Source organism: Nymphalis io, chromosome 3, assembly GCF_905147045.1.
Source record: "Nymphalis io chromosome 3, ilAglIoxx1.1, whole genome shotgun sequence".
Classification (NCBI taxonomy): Eukaryota; Metazoa; Arthropoda; class Insecta; order Lepidoptera; family Nymphalidae; genus Nymphalis; species Nymphalis io.
Window position 1 is genome coordinate 6,346,772 of NC_065890.1, and position 18,244 is coordinate 6,365,015.

The 18,244-nt window shown below is 33.1% G+C and overlaps 1 protein-coding gene across 1 annotated transcript in view; it reads left to right on the top strand.

Annotated features, from left to right (window-relative positions):
• Positions 1–16,068, top strand: part of LOC126780252 (neuroligin-1-like) — a 66,438-nt gene extending 50,370 nt beyond the window's left edge. The window contains exons 5-15 of the mRNA XM_050504564.1: positions 1,935–2,093; positions 3,223–3,411; positions 3,962–4,047; positions 4,247–4,414; positions 5,135–5,255; positions 5,625–5,821; positions 10,091–10,213; positions 11,971–12,116; positions 13,079–13,206; positions 13,721–13,873; positions 14,000–16,068. Coding sequence (XP_050360521.1) covers positions 1,935–2,093; positions 3,223–3,411; positions 3,962–4,047; positions 4,247–4,414; positions 5,135–5,255; positions 5,625–5,821; positions 10,091–10,213; positions 11,971–12,116; positions 13,079–13,206; positions 13,721–13,873; positions 14,000–14,910 — 2,381 coding nt within the window. The 3' untranslated portion in view covers positions 14,911–16,068. The remainder of the gene's footprint in view (positions 1–1,934; positions 2,094–3,222; positions 3,412–3,961; positions 4,048–4,246; positions 4,415–5,134; positions 5,256–5,624; positions 5,822–10,090; positions 10,214–11,970; positions 12,117–13,078; positions 13,207–13,720; positions 13,874–13,999) is intronic.
• The last annotated feature ends 2,176 nt before the right edge of the window (positions 16,069–18,244 follow it).

The window sequence follows — 18,244 nt, forward strand, 5'->3', positions numbered from 1 at the left end:
GATCAGCATTTGAGGAAACCTGCATGTGTTAGATGAATTTCTTCCACATCCACCAATCCACAGTGAAGCAGCGTGGTGGAGTAACCTCCTAACCTTTTTTTGTTATTTTACGCCTAGTCTAGTCAAATTAAAAACTGATGTAAATGCAATTAAATGTGATTGTTGAATATTTATATTTATAATGAAACAGTCGTATTGTAATTGAACTGCTTCTGTTGGGGTGCCGATTCAACGAGTTTTCGGGTGCCCTTTAATCCTCGCCAGTTATTCATTATTTATTCAAAGCATTTCACCACAAATTCACAGGCCGTTAAATAAGCCGCTTTTCAAATATGTATCATTCAGCTATAGGCGGGTTATAAATTTAAAATGTTTCATATATTCATTAGAATCGTTATTTCTAATAAATATTTTTAGGTATCATAATATTGGTATTCATGCTGTTGAATATTAGATTCGATGTACGTTGTACCCAATTAAGATATCACGAAATAATAATTAACAAAAATACGAGATTATTTAGAAGATAAAAATTTTGAAGATAGCATTCGTTGATTGTTATGGATGATTTGTAGATGAAAATTATTTTAAATTTCTGTACATTTGTATTAGAATTTTTTTTAAGTATTTTGAAATATTTAATGAACTATATAACTTATTTATTAGTACAAAATCAAAAACCATAAGCAACTTTTCTTGCAAGCTAAATGTTAGTAAAGTAAGCGAAGAGAATAAAAAGGAAGTGTTGTTCTTTTTAAAACTATTACTTAGAAGCGTGAAGCTTCTTTTAATTATTTAATGCAATTATTCAATTTCATTACCTTAACTTAAAAGACACAATAAAGTATTTAATTTTTTGTTAGTCATTTTTTTTTGTTTTATTAGTAATATTGTAATTTAAAATTATATAATATCACTGGCTCATTTAATTACACTATATCGGCTGTGATCTCAATACCTGAGAGAGCACGACCGTGATCGAAAGGTTTCGATTATAAATTAAAAGTTGTACTATTATTTTCTTCAATTTTTATTTACCGAAAGTATGTTGTTCAATTAATTATCTTTTACAGATATTCAATAATACATATACGTGTATATATAGATACAAATACTAACGTACAAGCAATACGAAACATACATGAAAACATAGGAAGTTGCTAAATTTTAGTTATAAATACAGTCGAGGCTTAATATTAAAGTTCATTCTTAGCACTAAGAAACAGATACGAGTATATAACATAAGTCGTAAAAAGTAAGTTTTTAATGGGCATTAATATGAAATCCTTTGAAAAGGAGGTTGTAATAATTATCCATGAAGAGCAGAAGAGTGAAAACCAAGAGCCATTGAGAAGCATATACCCTGGCAGGAAGAGGGCCGGCGTAAAGGGTGTCGAGGCCTCAATTCCGTAGTGCATTGCAGTGCATATAGTTCCCTGCAAGCAGTGCGGAAGTGAGGCAGAGACCTCCTTGAACATCGTGACGTCAAGCTCGTGGAACTAAAAAAACAATGAAGAACTGTCGATAGAAAACTCCAATGAAGTTTTTGTGGCAGCAAATATTTCACTTATTAATCTACTTTATGTGAAGACTTGAATGAGTTGTTGTGTTTATGTATTTCACTTCAAAATGCTATTTTATTTTTGTTATGCTTATTTCTCGATTGCAATTGTTAGCATAAATAGTACAACTACTGTTTAAGGCATTTAATTTAAATAAAAGTTAATAATTATTTATTTTTAATATTTGTACATGTTTAAATAGTTTGCTTTCGTTACAAAATAGTTCTCTATGTTAAAGTACATAGCATGTTAATTTCAATTTCACTACATATTTTCTTCAATTGAATGTTAATATGCCATTTCTCGTAATGACGGTCCTTTCTGCGTTAGAAAATTGCTCTTCACGGTTCTTTAGACATTTTTTATACGCAGGTATAGAGGGGGAGAGCGAGGGAGCAGGTCTGCCGTGCCTTGTGTTTGTGCACGGGGAGTCTTACGAGTGGAGCTCGGGTAATGCATACGACGGCACTACGCTCGCGGCACATGGAAACATCATTGTAGTTACTATCAACTTTAGACTAGGTGTACTTGGTAAGAAATTTATTGATATTGTTATTTTGAAGATACCACAAAGTTTTATTATTGACCGAATGTGAAACCTTTTATTATTTGTGTGGATAAAATTATCTTTAATACAGAAAGTCTGTAGTAACTTGTAATATCTACACAATATCTTCGATCTACACAGCTCTTGTGTATTTAAAGTCCAAAGTAAACTTTAACACCTAATATTGGCAAATCGCTCTGAGGTATTCTTTGCTTGGGGCTAAGGAGTAACTACTGAATTTATGAGAACTTACGAAAGGACTTAAGTTTTTAATTAATTATCGAAGTCTTGCACTTAGTTGAATGAAAATATTTACATTTTACATTGTTTTTAATAAACATTTTATTCTTTTGATGAGTATTTCATTGTGAAGCTAAATAAATGCTTAGGTGCATAATGAACAATTAATTCAAGCTTAAATTGCAAAACACAAAATAACGTAAGGTACTCTTAACTCACTTTTAAGTGACATTGTTACAATAGAGATAAGCAAATGGAATATTTAAATTTAAGCAGTCACTTTCACCAATAGACAATAAATAGCACTATATGATGCACAAATCACATATTTCTATAAACTTGTGCCAGTAAAATCACTAACTTACTTAACATTCAAACCGATCAATGCAAAGTATTACAGTTTGGCTGTAGATGAATTGGACCACCGGTTTGAGTATTGTGTTTGTTATAGGGAACATATGGGTACAATATTTAGCTTGCATCTTAATAGGATGTGTGACTGCCACAAAATCGTGGTCGTTAATTAATATGGAAATGGGAATGTCCGATAGTACTCACTGATAAGTGATCCCGGGCTTGTCGTGACGCGCGGATTGCATCGCCCGCAAATTGACGCATTTGGTGCGAATTACCCGCATGCCATGTTATACGTCACCATACAAGCCATCAACAACGTGTTAATGTTTATCACGAAATTGCAGACATCAAATATGTCATATTAAATAATAACCTTTGCTTATCTTAGCGCTCTAACAATGGACTTAGATATCACTTTTTGTCCTTTTATATTTGTGGTCATATGAGTCACATGTGAGTTGTAAAATATAGCTTTGTAATAAAACTGGTATTTAGATTTTTTTATCAATTTCCTAGGTTTTCTCAAAACTGGTGCTAAAGGATCTGCACAGGGTAATTTTGGGCTAATGGATCTTGTAGCTGGCTTACACTGGCTACGAGAAAATTTACCAGCTTTCGGAGGAAACCCTGAAAAAGTAACTCTCATGGGACACGGTACTGGAGCAGCGCTTGCCAATTTTCTTTCCGTCTCTCCGGTCGCCAGAGGTTTGAGTTTTAAGTGATAAGATTTTTTAGATCAATTTTAATGCAAATACTCCTTGCAAAAAATTTAGTGTAGCACAGTTATATTTTAAAAACAATTAACTCTCGGAATTTAATTATCACAAATTCTCTTGTTCTTTCAAAAAATGATACAATGAAATAAAATTGCGAGGGTACGCTTCCGTAATCGCCATTACCGAGACCGCGTTCTCCACAAATAGCAGTCGTTCACGAATGATGCATGGGTCTCCTATTGTTTATAATTAGACCGGTTCATGGCAGATTTCATTATATTTTCATGTCAAGAGCCTCGTTTGGGCCCTTCGTCACTTAATGTAATTATGATAGCCCTCGGTATAAGGTACAAGGTTAAAAACCTAATATAATTCGATTAATTTGACAAAAAGTAAGTAATTAATAAACCCTAAAAATCCTTGTATTCGAGGTAATTGCTTTTCTTTTATTAAAACCAAAACGTGTTTGGCCAATAGATTTCATTAGCCAGTTGATCCTTCTCGGAAATAACGAAATTAAATTACCTTATCTGTTTCAGAACTACTGAAGCGCGTCGTCTTGTTAAGCGGGTCGGGGCTTAGCTCATGGGCGTTACAGAGAGAACCACTCACAATAAAAAGAAAGGTAGATTTGCTACATTAAAAACGTATAAAGTGTTTGCTTTGAGTGAGCTGCTGAAAGTCATTTAAGTAAATTAGTTAAACTAATCTGCAAGTACTGTTCTATATAGGCTGCAGGCTTTCTTTCGTTAAAATCTTTTCCCCCTATCGCTCAGTTTCACTATGTAATATTTGTATATGTTTATATTTAAATTTATATTTAGGTAGCGGAACAAACTGAATGCCACGGGGATTTGCTTGAAGACGACTTGGCGCCATGTCTACGCAACAAACCGCTCGCCGAGCTGCTTGCGATTCGGCTCGATCCGCCCCGCTTTTTACCTGGATTCGCGCCGTTTGTAGACGGAACTGTTATCGTGAATCCCTCTTCCGTAAGAAAGTTCATAAACTGAAATTTGTTGTATAAAAGACGCTGAATTTATTTCCAATAGCTTCTACGAATTACATCCTCGTAGAAGCTATTGGAAATAAATTCTTCTGTATCTTGTATGATGTTGTAATTATTTTCTTGTAAAAATGTTGAATTTAAAACAGAATTATATCACTTCATGAAGAAAAACTAAATATTTATATATATTCAGAAATAATATAAATAGTTTTAAAAACAAAAACATTAAATGATTTCTAGTTTTCGTTTTTAGCTAATACTTTATTGAATGCAATATTTTTCAAAAATCGATAATTTTGTGATTTTATTTGCGATAATTTTCTCTACATATTATAATGATAGAAAAGTACGCTTCTGTGAGGATTTAATACTTTACCAAGTAATATTATTTACATAATATTTACGTGTTATAAATGTATTTTCATGTTGACGTTGTTCTATGATAAAAAATAGGTTTCGAAGTGAAAAAAAATCAAAGTACACTTTTATTCAAGAAGGCTTTCACAAGCACTTTTGAATCATCATTTTACATTTAAATATAAAGGTACCAGCGGTTTGGAATTGAGTTTCTACCGAGAACAAATTTATCTTTTATCAAGTAATACTTTATTTAAAAATGTTTCAACATTTTAACATATTAATTGGCAAAACTAAAGACTTAAATAAAATACCAATAGAAACGTTAATTAAGTTTTAACTGTAGGCACCTCCGCCGAGTGACAATTCCCGACTAGGCGCGGGTGCGGCTGCCGTGGCGAGCGCTGCGGGACACGAGCTCGCCGACTTTCCGCATAGGGAGCTATTGTTTGGTCTGACCACAACAGGTAACTTGTTGTAAATAATGGTAATATATTTCTATGATTTTATTCTTTAATATATGCGTAGGACATATGAAGCTTTTGCTACCGCGTAAATTTAAAATACAAATAAAATTAGTTACATTACATTTGAATATGAACGTAACTAAATAAATTATAACGTTCCGTGAAAGTAATATAAACATGATTTTTAAAATATGAAAAAACCTTTAGGTAGGTTCAATTTATACTGAAGCCTAAGTTCTTATAACAGAACTATCAATAACTGTGAAAAATGGCTTAACATTTTAGGAAACTTTCCCACTTTTTAATTAAATATGAATGCCGCGCGCGCTCATAAATTTATGCAAATGAATGACATGCCATTACTTGCAGAATCTTACTTGGAATTCAATGCTCAAGACTTGGAGTTTGGCTTCAACGAGACTCGGCGGGACCGCATTCTGCGCACCTTCGTCCGTAACGCCTACTACTACCACCTCAATGAGATTTATTCCACCCTCAAGAACGAGTACACGGACTGGGACAAACCTGTACAGAATCCGCTTAGCGTACGAGATGCTACGCTAGAAGTAAGTTTTAATTCATTCTAAATCGGAAAACACAACGAATTAACATCGTTATTGAAATAAGAAACAGCTTGCATTTGCTATAAATCATAATTTGCATTTTTCCAAAGATTTCAACTCATTTTGAGGTATGTACGGTATATTCAAAATTTAGTGCAAAGTATGATTACAAGTAACAATATTTTTTTCTAAAACCTAGAAATGTCTATAAAGTTTTTTCATCTATATTATTATTAACCTTTATACAACTCAGAAATTAATTTTACTTTATCTTTACACTTCCAACGGAAATATCTTGTATTCCTGCGTTCTACGATCCATTTTTAACGGTCATTCTTTTGTTCTCTGGTTCCAAGGGCGCAAAAGGTGGAGGCCCAATTCGCTGTACGTGACCGTAGGCGTGAGATTAATGAACAACGTATTCGTCCCTGACTTCCTTTTAAATTTTTTAACAAAGGAGATAACTACTAATCACAACTGATTGCAATTTATCACGTTAAGGAGAAATTATGACAAGATGTTGTAGTCAATAGTATTACATACATTAATATTATACTTATATCAAACAATAATCTGTATTACTACTTACCTGTAATTCAAAATAAATATGGGAATATTATATTAAGTATTTAAATTCATTTGAATTAAGTGCAAACCGAGATAAATATTTTTTAGTATATTTTCTGATTTGCCCATAATTATACGTCAGATCATTTGTAATAAAACTTGTAAGAAAAGAGCTATCTCTGGTTCTGGTAAATGAAACCATTACCAATCGTAAAATGTTTTCTTGTAAGCTCAACTATTCGTATTTATAACGGAAAAAATTCTAATCATTTGTAATATAACATCATTCGAAATCCTGAAATTGTTAAAGACAAGAAAACAGATAACTAAATACAGACTAGATAGGACTAGAGGCATCAGCCATCGTCATGTCGTAGCTGTCGTTCCGGTATCACAGACGATCTTAATTTAAGCCTCAAGCGGTTTTCGCAACTCATCGATCGTTCTTGTGATGTACAAAGGAACTTAATGACGCTCGTGTACGTTGAATACAAGATGGCAACCTTAAAAGGCTTTGTTATAAAATACTTTTATCTTCAATGAAATTTATGATGCCATCAACATCATAATTAATTCGTTATCTTTTTTATGGTGATTTTAAAAATTAACGAGTTTTGATAGACTATTAAAAATATTCTTTCCTGCTTCATAAAATGCCATGTATATTATAATTATTATATTTGAAGATATATTTAGTTTCGTTTAAAAAAAACCTTTTCAAAAAGTCTTTATGTGGCTGCCATTTCGAACACTAGTTTGGTTGGAGAATTACGTAAAAATCTGTTACAATAATGGATCTATTAACAGGCGAAATGAAATAAAACCTTTTAAATAAGAAATATTTATAGATTTGTACATAAAAATGAATGGACGAGACAAAAATTTTTTATCGATGTCTATTAAAATTTATTTGAACTACTTGCGAAATTTTACGAGTACTTATGTATTTGTATAATTGTGTATATAGAACGTGGAGAATTTATTATATTATTGAAATGATTTCTTTTTTTAAATTTTACCTTATATTACTAATTAGTTTAAAATATGTTATTGCTCTGGAAAAGATTTCAATCATTGTTTCACTTGGCGAAACCGATTAGGCTGACATTATATTTTATTAAAATTAGGGACACCAATATAAAATGGTTGTAATTATTAAAATACTAAAGGTAATTATTATTGTCATTTATTAAGTAAATTAATACGCTTAAATGAATACCTATTTCAATAAATAATAATTAGTCTAGATTTACGTTTGATAGTATACAACCTAATAGACTGTAAAGTGATAAATTAATACACACGATATGAATAACAGCCGTATTTATTTCGGTTTGGGTTAATAAAGTTCATAGTAACAATCGTCCTCTCCGCATTTGCAATTTGGATGCGTTAATTCTGTTTGACTGTGACAGACGTAGCAAACAAGTTCCGGTTAATGCATTTTATGAATTGAATAAATATATACTATTAATTTATTTATTATTGTAATAATGAAACGTAAACGCGTGACCATTATATGTTTCAATCAAATCAATCAACAGCCAATCGTTGTCCACTGCTGAACATAGGCCTCTCCCAAGGTGCGCCAAAGCTCCCTGTCCTCCGCCTTCCGCATCCAGTTGGTGCCCGCCACCTTCTTAAGGTCGTCGGTCCACCTGGCTGGAGGGCGCCCTACGCTGCGCTTGCCGATTCGCGGTCTCCACTCTAGGACTCGTCTGCTCCAACGGCCATCGGTCCTACGACATACGTGACCAGCCCACTGCCACTTCAGCCTGCTAATTTTGCAAGCTATGTCGGTGACTCCGGTTCTTTTCCGGATAATCTCATTTCTGATCTTATCCTTCAAAGATACTCCGAGCATAGCTCGCTCCATAGCACGCTGAGCGACTTTGAATTTGTGGACTAGTCCCGCAGTTAGTGTCCACGTTTCGGCACCGTATGTCATGGCAGGTAAGACGCATTGGTTGAAGACTTTCGTCTTCAAACATTGCGGTATAGACGACTTGAGGACTTGACGAAGGTTGCCAAATGCTGCCCATCCCAAGCGAATTCTTCGATCGGCTTCCTTCTCGAAGTTGTTCCTACCGACTTGTATTATCTGTCCTAGGTAGGTATATTCACTAACAACTTCGAGAGGTTTCCCCTCGACGTATATCGGTCCCGGCACGACATGCCTATTGAACATGACCTTGGTCTTGTCCAAGTTCATACCGAGACCGACACACCGGGAAGACTCGCCTAGGCTACGCAGCATTTCGGTGAGTTGTTCCAGCGACTCTGCTATGATGACGATATCGTCGGCAAATCGAAGGTGTGAGATGTACTCGCCGTTTACATTGACTCCATACCTAGTCCAATCCAGCGTTTTGAAAACGTCTTCCAACGCGTTGGTGAACAGTTTCGGGGATATTACATCCCCCTGTCTCACCCCTCTGCGCAGTTGGATCGCCTTCGTCTTACAGTCCTGGATGTGGACAGTCATTGTAGCGGCGTTGTACAGACATCTCAGTACCTCGATATATCTCCAATCGATATGACATCTCTGCAATGAGTCGAGCACTGCCCAGGTTTCGATGGAGTCGAAGGCTTTCTCGTAGTCCACAAATGCCATACACAGCGGCTGATTGTACTCTTCGGTCTTCTGCACAATCTGCCGAACAGTATGGATGTGGTCCACGGTGCTGTAGCCTGATCGAAAGCCGGCTTGCTCTGGGGGCTGGAACTCGTCAAGTCGTCTGGCGAGACGGTTCGTGACGACTCTTGAGAACAGCTTATACACGTGACTCAGGAGGGAGATTGGTCTGTAGTTTTTCAAGAGGGTTTTATCACCTTTCTTGAAAAACAGTACCACCTCACTCCCGCTCCACGTTTCCACATAATTTATTATATGTTTAAATTTTAATAAATTTTATAGCAGGTAATTGTAACAAACAACGCTTGGCGATGTCAAAGTCACAGGGTCAAACTCAAACCTGGCTCCTTGGAATATTGTCGTACCCACCACTCCTAAGCTTTACGCTTCACAGTAGGGCAAAATAAAAACAGAGCGAAGAAATCTTCGTACGGGTAAAATTAGATTTAAATAATTATAATTTTTTTTACATGATGATAATTATTATATGACCATTAGTATTAATCCATGCCATATGTTCGCCCGTACTGAGCCTTTATTCGAATAGCTTGTGACGTTTTCAAAACGCCTGATCCTAAGCAAAGCGTAAACAGCAATTTGAGGTTGTCGAAAACGCTTAAAATTAATGTCTTAATAGATAAATAGCAATGTTATCTATTATAAGTATTAAACATAACGTTATAGTTTTGGTGGAGTTCAATTGGTAAGCGCACGTATCGACAGTTTTCTTTTCGACTATGTTGACAGAATAAGTTACGCCTCAAGACATATAAATTATAATACAAGCAAACTGTATACACTACGTCTGCCTTCAAACTAAAATCAATCATAACGTTAACCTTCGACATCAAACAATTTCTGCGCGACTCCGAAAAAAAATATCCTTTATAAACCTCTTTGTAATATTATAACTTAGATTATAATTAAAAACAACACAGTTGTGCAGTTCAACGGTATTAATTTTTTAATTATATTTTATATAACGTCCCTACGGGTCAGATCCCGACAGTTCGTAGCATATTTATTTCGTTCACTTTGTGCACGATAATTAAGCGTACAACTTGTTGAAGGTTCTAAGCGACGGTCGGACCGCAGCTCCCTTGATTAGACTCGGCTACCTCCATGCACTGCGCGGCGGTGTGACGTATTTCACACATTTTCACCATCTCTCACAGGATAAAGACTACCCGCAGGTAAATTAATTTTCTATTTTAGCATTACCTTGTATGGAAATTGAATGTGAATTTACAGATTTTGATATGAATATTATTGTGGCTGGGATTATCATATTTTTATTTCAAATTTTATAATATTTATAATGTGTGTGTACACAAAATATCCTCAATGTATTTTCTTTATCAATGAAAAAACTTTTTTTTTAATAACAATGATATAAATATTAATTATGTATTAGAAATAATAAGAGAAATTGGTAGCAGCCCGAAGTTAGGAAGCTGATTGTGAATATATGCTAAGCCTCGGATAGCACTGCATTGATCTCTTTTTGGTCAATTCGAATAGCTGTTCCATTGAGTTAGAATAGTGTAGCATATTAAGTGCTTTTCTGTTGAAAATGGCAACTAAATTGTCTTTCTTACTTTCTAGAAGAATTTCTGTGCTTATTTTAAAAATTTAGCATCCCGTTAGAAGACTGCTAGGAAAATAAAGAAAAATTAACCATTTTAAGATGAAGTCTAGCTTAAAATTAGCTTATCACGTATTTCTTTAATCTGAGTTTTACGTTACTTTAGAAGGTAAATATAAAAGGCTGCTAGGAAATTAAATACATTCACCATAATCACAAACTCGCGGCCAATCTCGGTGAACTACGAATACTGCTATGTTAAATAATTTAAGATTCAATAATCATTCATATAATAATCACAAGAAAAGTAACAGGTGGTGTGTTGATGTTTTCCTTCGCTGCAGAGCACGACATGAATTATGAACATAAATTAAGCACACGATAATTTAAAGGTGCTTGCTAGGGCCCAACCCGAAATCTTCGATTGAAATTTACTTGGCTTTCTTTCTTATACACAAAGTTAAACAAAAATAATGAAAATGGAATAGAATATAGATTTCTATCCTTTTTCGTTTTACCCTTATATGTGAATGTTCTTGTATTTTAGTGATGTAAGTTTTCTTATATTTTTTTTGTTCGCGTCCTTGAGTTCTTTTACGGAACAAAAGGAAACTCTTCTGTCTATTCAATAAGAATTTATTTTTATAAATATTAAGATGTATGAGATGGCCCAGTGTATAGAACTAAGTCGAAAACAGTGGGTTCAAATAAATATGGTAGCACTGAATTTCTCACTCACATCTAATGATCGGCACAAAAAAAAACATCGTGAAAAAATCTACATGGGTTAGGTAAAATTTCGCTACATTTGTATCCACTTATCGGCGTGGTGGAAACCCTTTGTCCAGGTTACGGACATGCAGACGTGCAAGAATTTAATCTGTCAATGTTTTTGATATTTTGAAATCGTTTCATTATAAATAAATTCATTAAATACATTGATATAAAATAAATATAGTCCTTCTGATTGAATAGCCATGGCGGTCAGCCTCGGGCTGGTATTGATTTTTTTCACAAAAAAACAAAATAGCTTATGCACGGAGTTCAGGACTTGCCGCTTATTAAGGCAGTTAATATATGTTATTAGAAGTGCAATTAACTTTATTTTTTATTATTTCATGTTTTACACACATTTCATATGTTTTATTCACATAAGTAACTATTTTTACTTATGTTGGATGTTCTGAACAAATAAATATTAAAATTTATTAATAGAAAATTGTATCCTATTAAAATTTTATAAAACTTAAAAATAAGTTATTCGCTTCGTTCCAAGTAAGAATAGTAAAGTTAACTTTCAATTTAAAAAATCCAATACTGTTTTACTTGAAACAGTATAAAAAACAATATTTTATTTATTCGTAGCGTCCAGGCTCGGTTCACGGCGAGGAGCTTCCATATTACCTTGGAGTGCCACTATCATTGTCCAACCACCAGCAGAACTTTACGCAGATTGAACAAAAATTATCGAAGCTGTGCATGCACTACCTTGCGAATTTTGTCAAATATGGGTAAGATTTTTTATGTCTTTAAAAATGTCTACAAACAAGAAGAATTGTATTGTATTGTAATTATTTGTAGAATGAATAAAATCCATTCAGCGTTGAAAATATAGCTGTTAGATATTGAACAAGTTAGGATTCATAGCAAATAACCAGATTCTACAAAGTGGTTGACCTCTAACAAACCTTCGCTGGAGCTCGAAAATTAAACTGTAACGTTGCTGCAGTGTAGAATGTAGACTGAATAAAATGAAGTTAAGGATATGGCACGAAGGTAAGAGAGAACTATTTAATGGGGGTAGTTTTATCACTGAGTTAATGATTGAGTAATAGTAATTATTGATTAAAAAGCGTAGATTACTTTATATTCGTTTTAATTAATCACATCTGATTGGTTAGAACGAGATTGAGCTGGGGATTTAGATTTCAACTACATCTTAAGAATATTAATGCTTGAGACGATTATTAAATCAATTTAAATGTAGATTATTGATTGTTGTTAAATCACTGAAGTTTATTTTATAAAATATTATAGTTTTATCAACAGTTTTTACGCTCTTTTTATTTATTATTTTGTCCGGCATTTTGACAGAGCTGTTGTCGAAGTGCCATACATAATACTTCATTTCAATTTTTATTTAAAAATTTAAATATAATACATATAGAATGAATAACATACTTCGCGAAGTTGAAATTTTATTATATAAAGTTGTTATGAAATCGCCTTCATATTTTAAATTTTTATTTCTATGATTGTTGATAATATATTCACGTTTAAGATTTTACTATCTATTATGATAATTACTAAATTAATATACAAATTTTATTAAAGTAACCGAAAATTCTCAAATGTGTTAAGATTATAAGAAAAATAGTTTCATACAGCCACTATTTAATTAAGAAACATTACTGAAACGTTTTTGTTTTGTTATTATGTGAAATTCTTTTTTATTTATTAATTTTTATAACAGCAATCCAAATGATCCCTCTGCAACACCGCCGCCAAGCCCCGTGATGGGGGAATCGGTTCAACTCGGACCAGACCAGACTCCCTACTGGGATACCTACGACACTATTAACCAACTTTATATGGAAATCAGTACGTTATGTTATATAGTATACCTAATTTAGTTTATAAAAGACTAAAACTCTTTTTGACTCATAATTATTTATATTGGTTTTTATTTCATTTTATAAATAGTTTTGTGCGATTTCATTAGCTTTATATGTTACTGTAATCTAATATAGCCTTATAAACTTTTTAATTAGGCAGGCTAGCTAACGTAAAAGATTTCTTCAAATAATTGCAATATAGATTCTGTGATTAGTGCCTTCATACAAACAAAACCTTCAGCTTAATAGTATAAAACGTGTCTTATAATTGATGGTCTCAATAAATAAGATAAGAAGTTTTAGTCTAAAACCAAAGTAATTTGTATAATTAAATTTACATAAAGTAAATTCTAAGATTCAAATTTACATCTAATTTATTTTCTAAGTTATCAATCTGTCTAATTATTTATTAAAAGTTTCGGGATTACTTTGACCTTGTTTGGGCCCTCGTTATAGTTAGTGGGATTTATCTCAATTTGTTTCTGTAATTTGGGTCACAGGCGGCAAGTCGGAGATGAGGAGTCACTATCGTGGTCACAAAATGTCGTTGTGGTTGTCCCTCATACCGCAACTGCATCGTCCCGGATCAGATCTGCCAGATGCCGCTATGAGACATCATCACTTTCAAGACGATAATGCCAATTATTATGAAGGTATTTTTTAAATTAATCTTATATGTAAAATTTTAATTAAAACAGCTGTTTTGCAACCGACGTATTTGGTTTCAATGTTAAATTCACTAATGTTAAATTTACGTATTTTGTCTATTCTATTATTAGGTGCAGTAAGAACGCAATCGCTTTCACGCGCACATGTACCACATGTAGTAAGCATTGACGTTGGAAGCCGTGGGGGGGAATTAGGTCGCAGTACTCCTCCGCCACGATCCGCCCAACCAAAACCGTCTCCAGCTCCTCCTGCACTATCAACGGAATGTCCTCCAAACTCAACGACTACGCCCATACAACCTGATGATGCTCTTTTACGTCGGCTCGCTTCATCCCATTATCAATCATACACCGCGGCTCTCACTGTAACAATCGCTGTCGGTTGTTTCCTATTACTTTTAAACGTTCTGATATTCGCGGGAATTTATCACCAGCGAGGTTCCCGGCCTCGGCGTTGCAAAGATGATCTTGCCGAGGCCGGGAGTTCTTCATCTTCTGACAATTATGACGGAAAATTAGATTACGAAGTTAGAGCATTTGACGGAAAAGGTTTCGGGTTCGAGTGTAAGTCAGCGCACGTGCCGCGCAGTTCGGGCTCCAAGTTTGATTTGCGGACGTTATCGGATTGTGGAGAGCCCACTTTTGGCGAGTACAGTTGTTACGATGAGAAACATCGAGCAGCGCGCAGTTCGTTACCGGATGTGAGTGTTGGAAGCGCGATAGAGGCGGGTAGTGTTGTTTGTATTGATACTCAAAAACCAGATATACAAAGAGTTGAAGGCCGAAATTCAGACGCTATTGGTAGAACTAGTACTTTTGAACCACGCGTTGTAGATAGTTCTACTCAAGTCAAATTTGGGCCGATAACGGATTCGTCAGATGTAACATCCGATACGAATGGTGATTCCGAATCGATTGCTGCAGGCGGCTCTGGCATTTTGAGAGTGCCACCAGCAGCTACAACACCTGCACCTCCAGGAATTATGAAGAAGCGAGTGCAAATACAAGAAATATCAGTATGAGACTTACAAATATTAGACACTGCGGAAGTAGTAGTGAATACACGGACAAAGTTGTGATTTCCAAATTTATTGCCATGTAAATAAATGTTAAAATAATTTATTCAAAGCCAAATGTATTGATTATCATGTAAATAATGTAAACGTAACACAACTAAATCATATTTATATGCCTAAGTAAATTCAGATATACCAATGCGATCCTCTTGCGTATGTGAAAATAGGTTGTAAATATAGGTTACTTTTCAAGTTTCTGCTAAATCGTGGAATGGTTATTTGAACTGCAGACATGTTTAATAGGAGATAAGACAAGTTCAATACAAATGGTTAGTTAAATGATACGAGATCCTGAAAGATATAATTTCTGTACGTCTTGACTACTATTAGATGTTTCCGCTCGAAGTAGTAATGTATAAAGATTGTAGATTAATTCTAAGCTGAGTTGTATACTTAATAAATGTGAATATAACAATAACATAGTGCAAAAAGACTAAAGAAATAATAGGTGTATCATAATTTTATCTCTAACAAGTGTTTGAATGACGTAGGATAAATTATTTATATTGCGTAACTACATGTGTAATTTTTTGTAAAGTTACTTTGATGAGATATTTTAATTTTAAGTAGTTTTTGATAAGTAAATATTGAAAACTATAATATTACGACGAATGGGCGAGTACGAGTTTGTATGGATATTCAAATCAGTTTTTACTCCCAAGCTCATTAATATTTTAATTTAAATTTAAGGTAAACAGGGTAATTTTGTTTTAATAAAATTCCATTGAACGCTGATATTATTAATGTGTAAGTTTCAACGGTTCCCCTGTTTAACTATCATTTTTTTCTTATAGAAATATATAATAACTGTTGTGAAATTTATTAAAAACATTATCGATATACTTGTTGTACTCGTCCAAACTTTTATCTTCGCAGGAATTGATGAATAAGTAATGATGAGTGGTTTAGTAAATAATAACCATCACAATCCACATTGTGACAAAATGTGACATTAAAGATATGTTTGAATTTCTAGGTAACGAAACCCGAAATATATACATCATCATACATATAATTGTGGAATTGATTAAAATAAGGGCGTTACTATTAATAATGATAAGATTTTGAAATCGCAGCGTTCACGACGACTGTTATGGAATTTATAACGGAATTTGTAACTATTATTGTTTCGTATTGTATTGTATATTTCGTATGATCTTTATATATGTATGTATATATGATTGTTGTATTGACGTTAATTATATGAGAATAATGAAATCTATTGAAGTTTTCCTCGAAGGAATTGCGTTAGATGTTTGTGTTTACATTTTATATGCTTCTGTTTAATGACAACAAGTTACATTATTATCGGGATATCGGCTACGTCATGACGTAGTTATTGATATGACAAGGCTTATAAAAATATTATCCAATCATGATTGAGAAAATTAATATTATATTATTTTTTACATTTTTAAGTTGTAATAAAACAATTTTGAGATTTCTGTAGCTTAATATTGTTCTTAGATTATTAAAACTGTTATTGTGAAATAGCTATAAATATCGACATTTTGTTACAATTTGGTATATAAATGGATTGCGTATAATATGGTGTCAAATAAAATATTTCAAATTTATGTTGTTGCTTGTTTTCATAAAATACCGTATTTTAGTAGAATAAATAATGTATGTTGTATAAAAAACTCACTATAGCTAGCACTGATGAAATCGTTTTAAAAAACTTGTAAAACTTTTTGAGATAGTTACAGTAACCCTAAATAAAAACACTGAGTTTTTAACCAAGCTATAAAAACATAGACCCTTTGTTTTTCTTAAGTTACACTAATAAAAGTACAATTAAATAGATTTTCTTCAAAATTCATTTTTCATCATTTTATTTAATTGACTTGAATTAGACTAAACAGATAATTAACTAAGCGAAACAAACAAACATTTTATCATTTTGCTTTTACAAAATGCTCATCAATTTTATTTAATATATATTTAAGGTAAATATAAAAATTCTAGTCATACAATTCTAATATAAAAAAGTAGTTAGTTGAAACGATATAGTATTAGAAATGTATATGCCTAACAAAGATATATATACATAATCATTCAACACAGATCCTTTTGTGGAAATAACCAGAACTGGGCTATAAAACATTACCTATAAAATCCATATTCAAATTGATTGAACAGGGCTTACAAAGAAAAAGAAAACAAATGGTCGGAGCTATATTATGTTACTAGTAACTTGATATCATTGATATAATTTATTGACACAAAGTAATGATTGACGTAAAGGTTAGGAAGCTGGCTAGCATTTTTGTATATGACTTCCGCATGTTCCATATCGATATGGATTCATGTTTTGACCCAGTACAAATAGATTTGGTCACGTAAATTAAGGTCAAATTGTAGGTCTATGTTTTAAATTTTAGCGCTGCAAATTTGTAAATAACAAATGTACTCAGTAAGGTGGTTTTGGTACTGGTGTAGGGCTTTGTGCAAGCTTGTCTGGGTGGGTACTACCCATTCATCAGATATTCTACCGCAAAACATCTTAGTTATAACACCTATACTAGCAATAAAAGCAAAACTGTATCGCCGATTCAAAATGAAGAATAATTTAGACCTGAGAAGAATCGGCGAATTTAATACATTATTAAAATTACAATAATTATTTATTATTTGAAAAAGCCTGGAGGCGATCGATTTATTAGCGAAAATCAAAAACCGGAAACGTAATTAGATAAGCGAAATAGTGTTTGATATGTAAGATTGTTATAAAGATGTTAGTGGATAAAGCGCCTGGAACTTAGCCGAAATTTTGGGCTCTAATAATGTATGTCAGGTAAATATTAAAGTATTCATAGTTCAACTCGTACCTAGGTAAAGGAAAACACTGTGAGGTAAAAATTGTAAGTCAGGATAAAAATCGCAAGTCAGCAATAAAGCAGCTGTTGAATTATACTCTAAATACTTCATTAGGTAGCAGGAGATAGATGAAATTAAAATGCAGAAGTATATTATCTTCTTTCGCTATCCAATGTATTGTACTTTTTTTTAATAACTTTGTCATTTCTGATTATTTCGTCCAAAGATTATTCGTTTATGACTGTTATTACTATATTTAGGTAAGTTTTTAGTGTATATTATAGTGACTACTACTGATATTACGTTACGTAGCAGTACACTAATGGGTTTAAATTAAACTTTCTTAGAATTTGTTTTAGCTGCGTAGTAGTTATCTCTACGTCGTAGGAATCTCATAGAGCTCTCCATTCATTTTGTTGGCTAGATTTTTATGTCCATTCCGATACTCATTTATCCATGA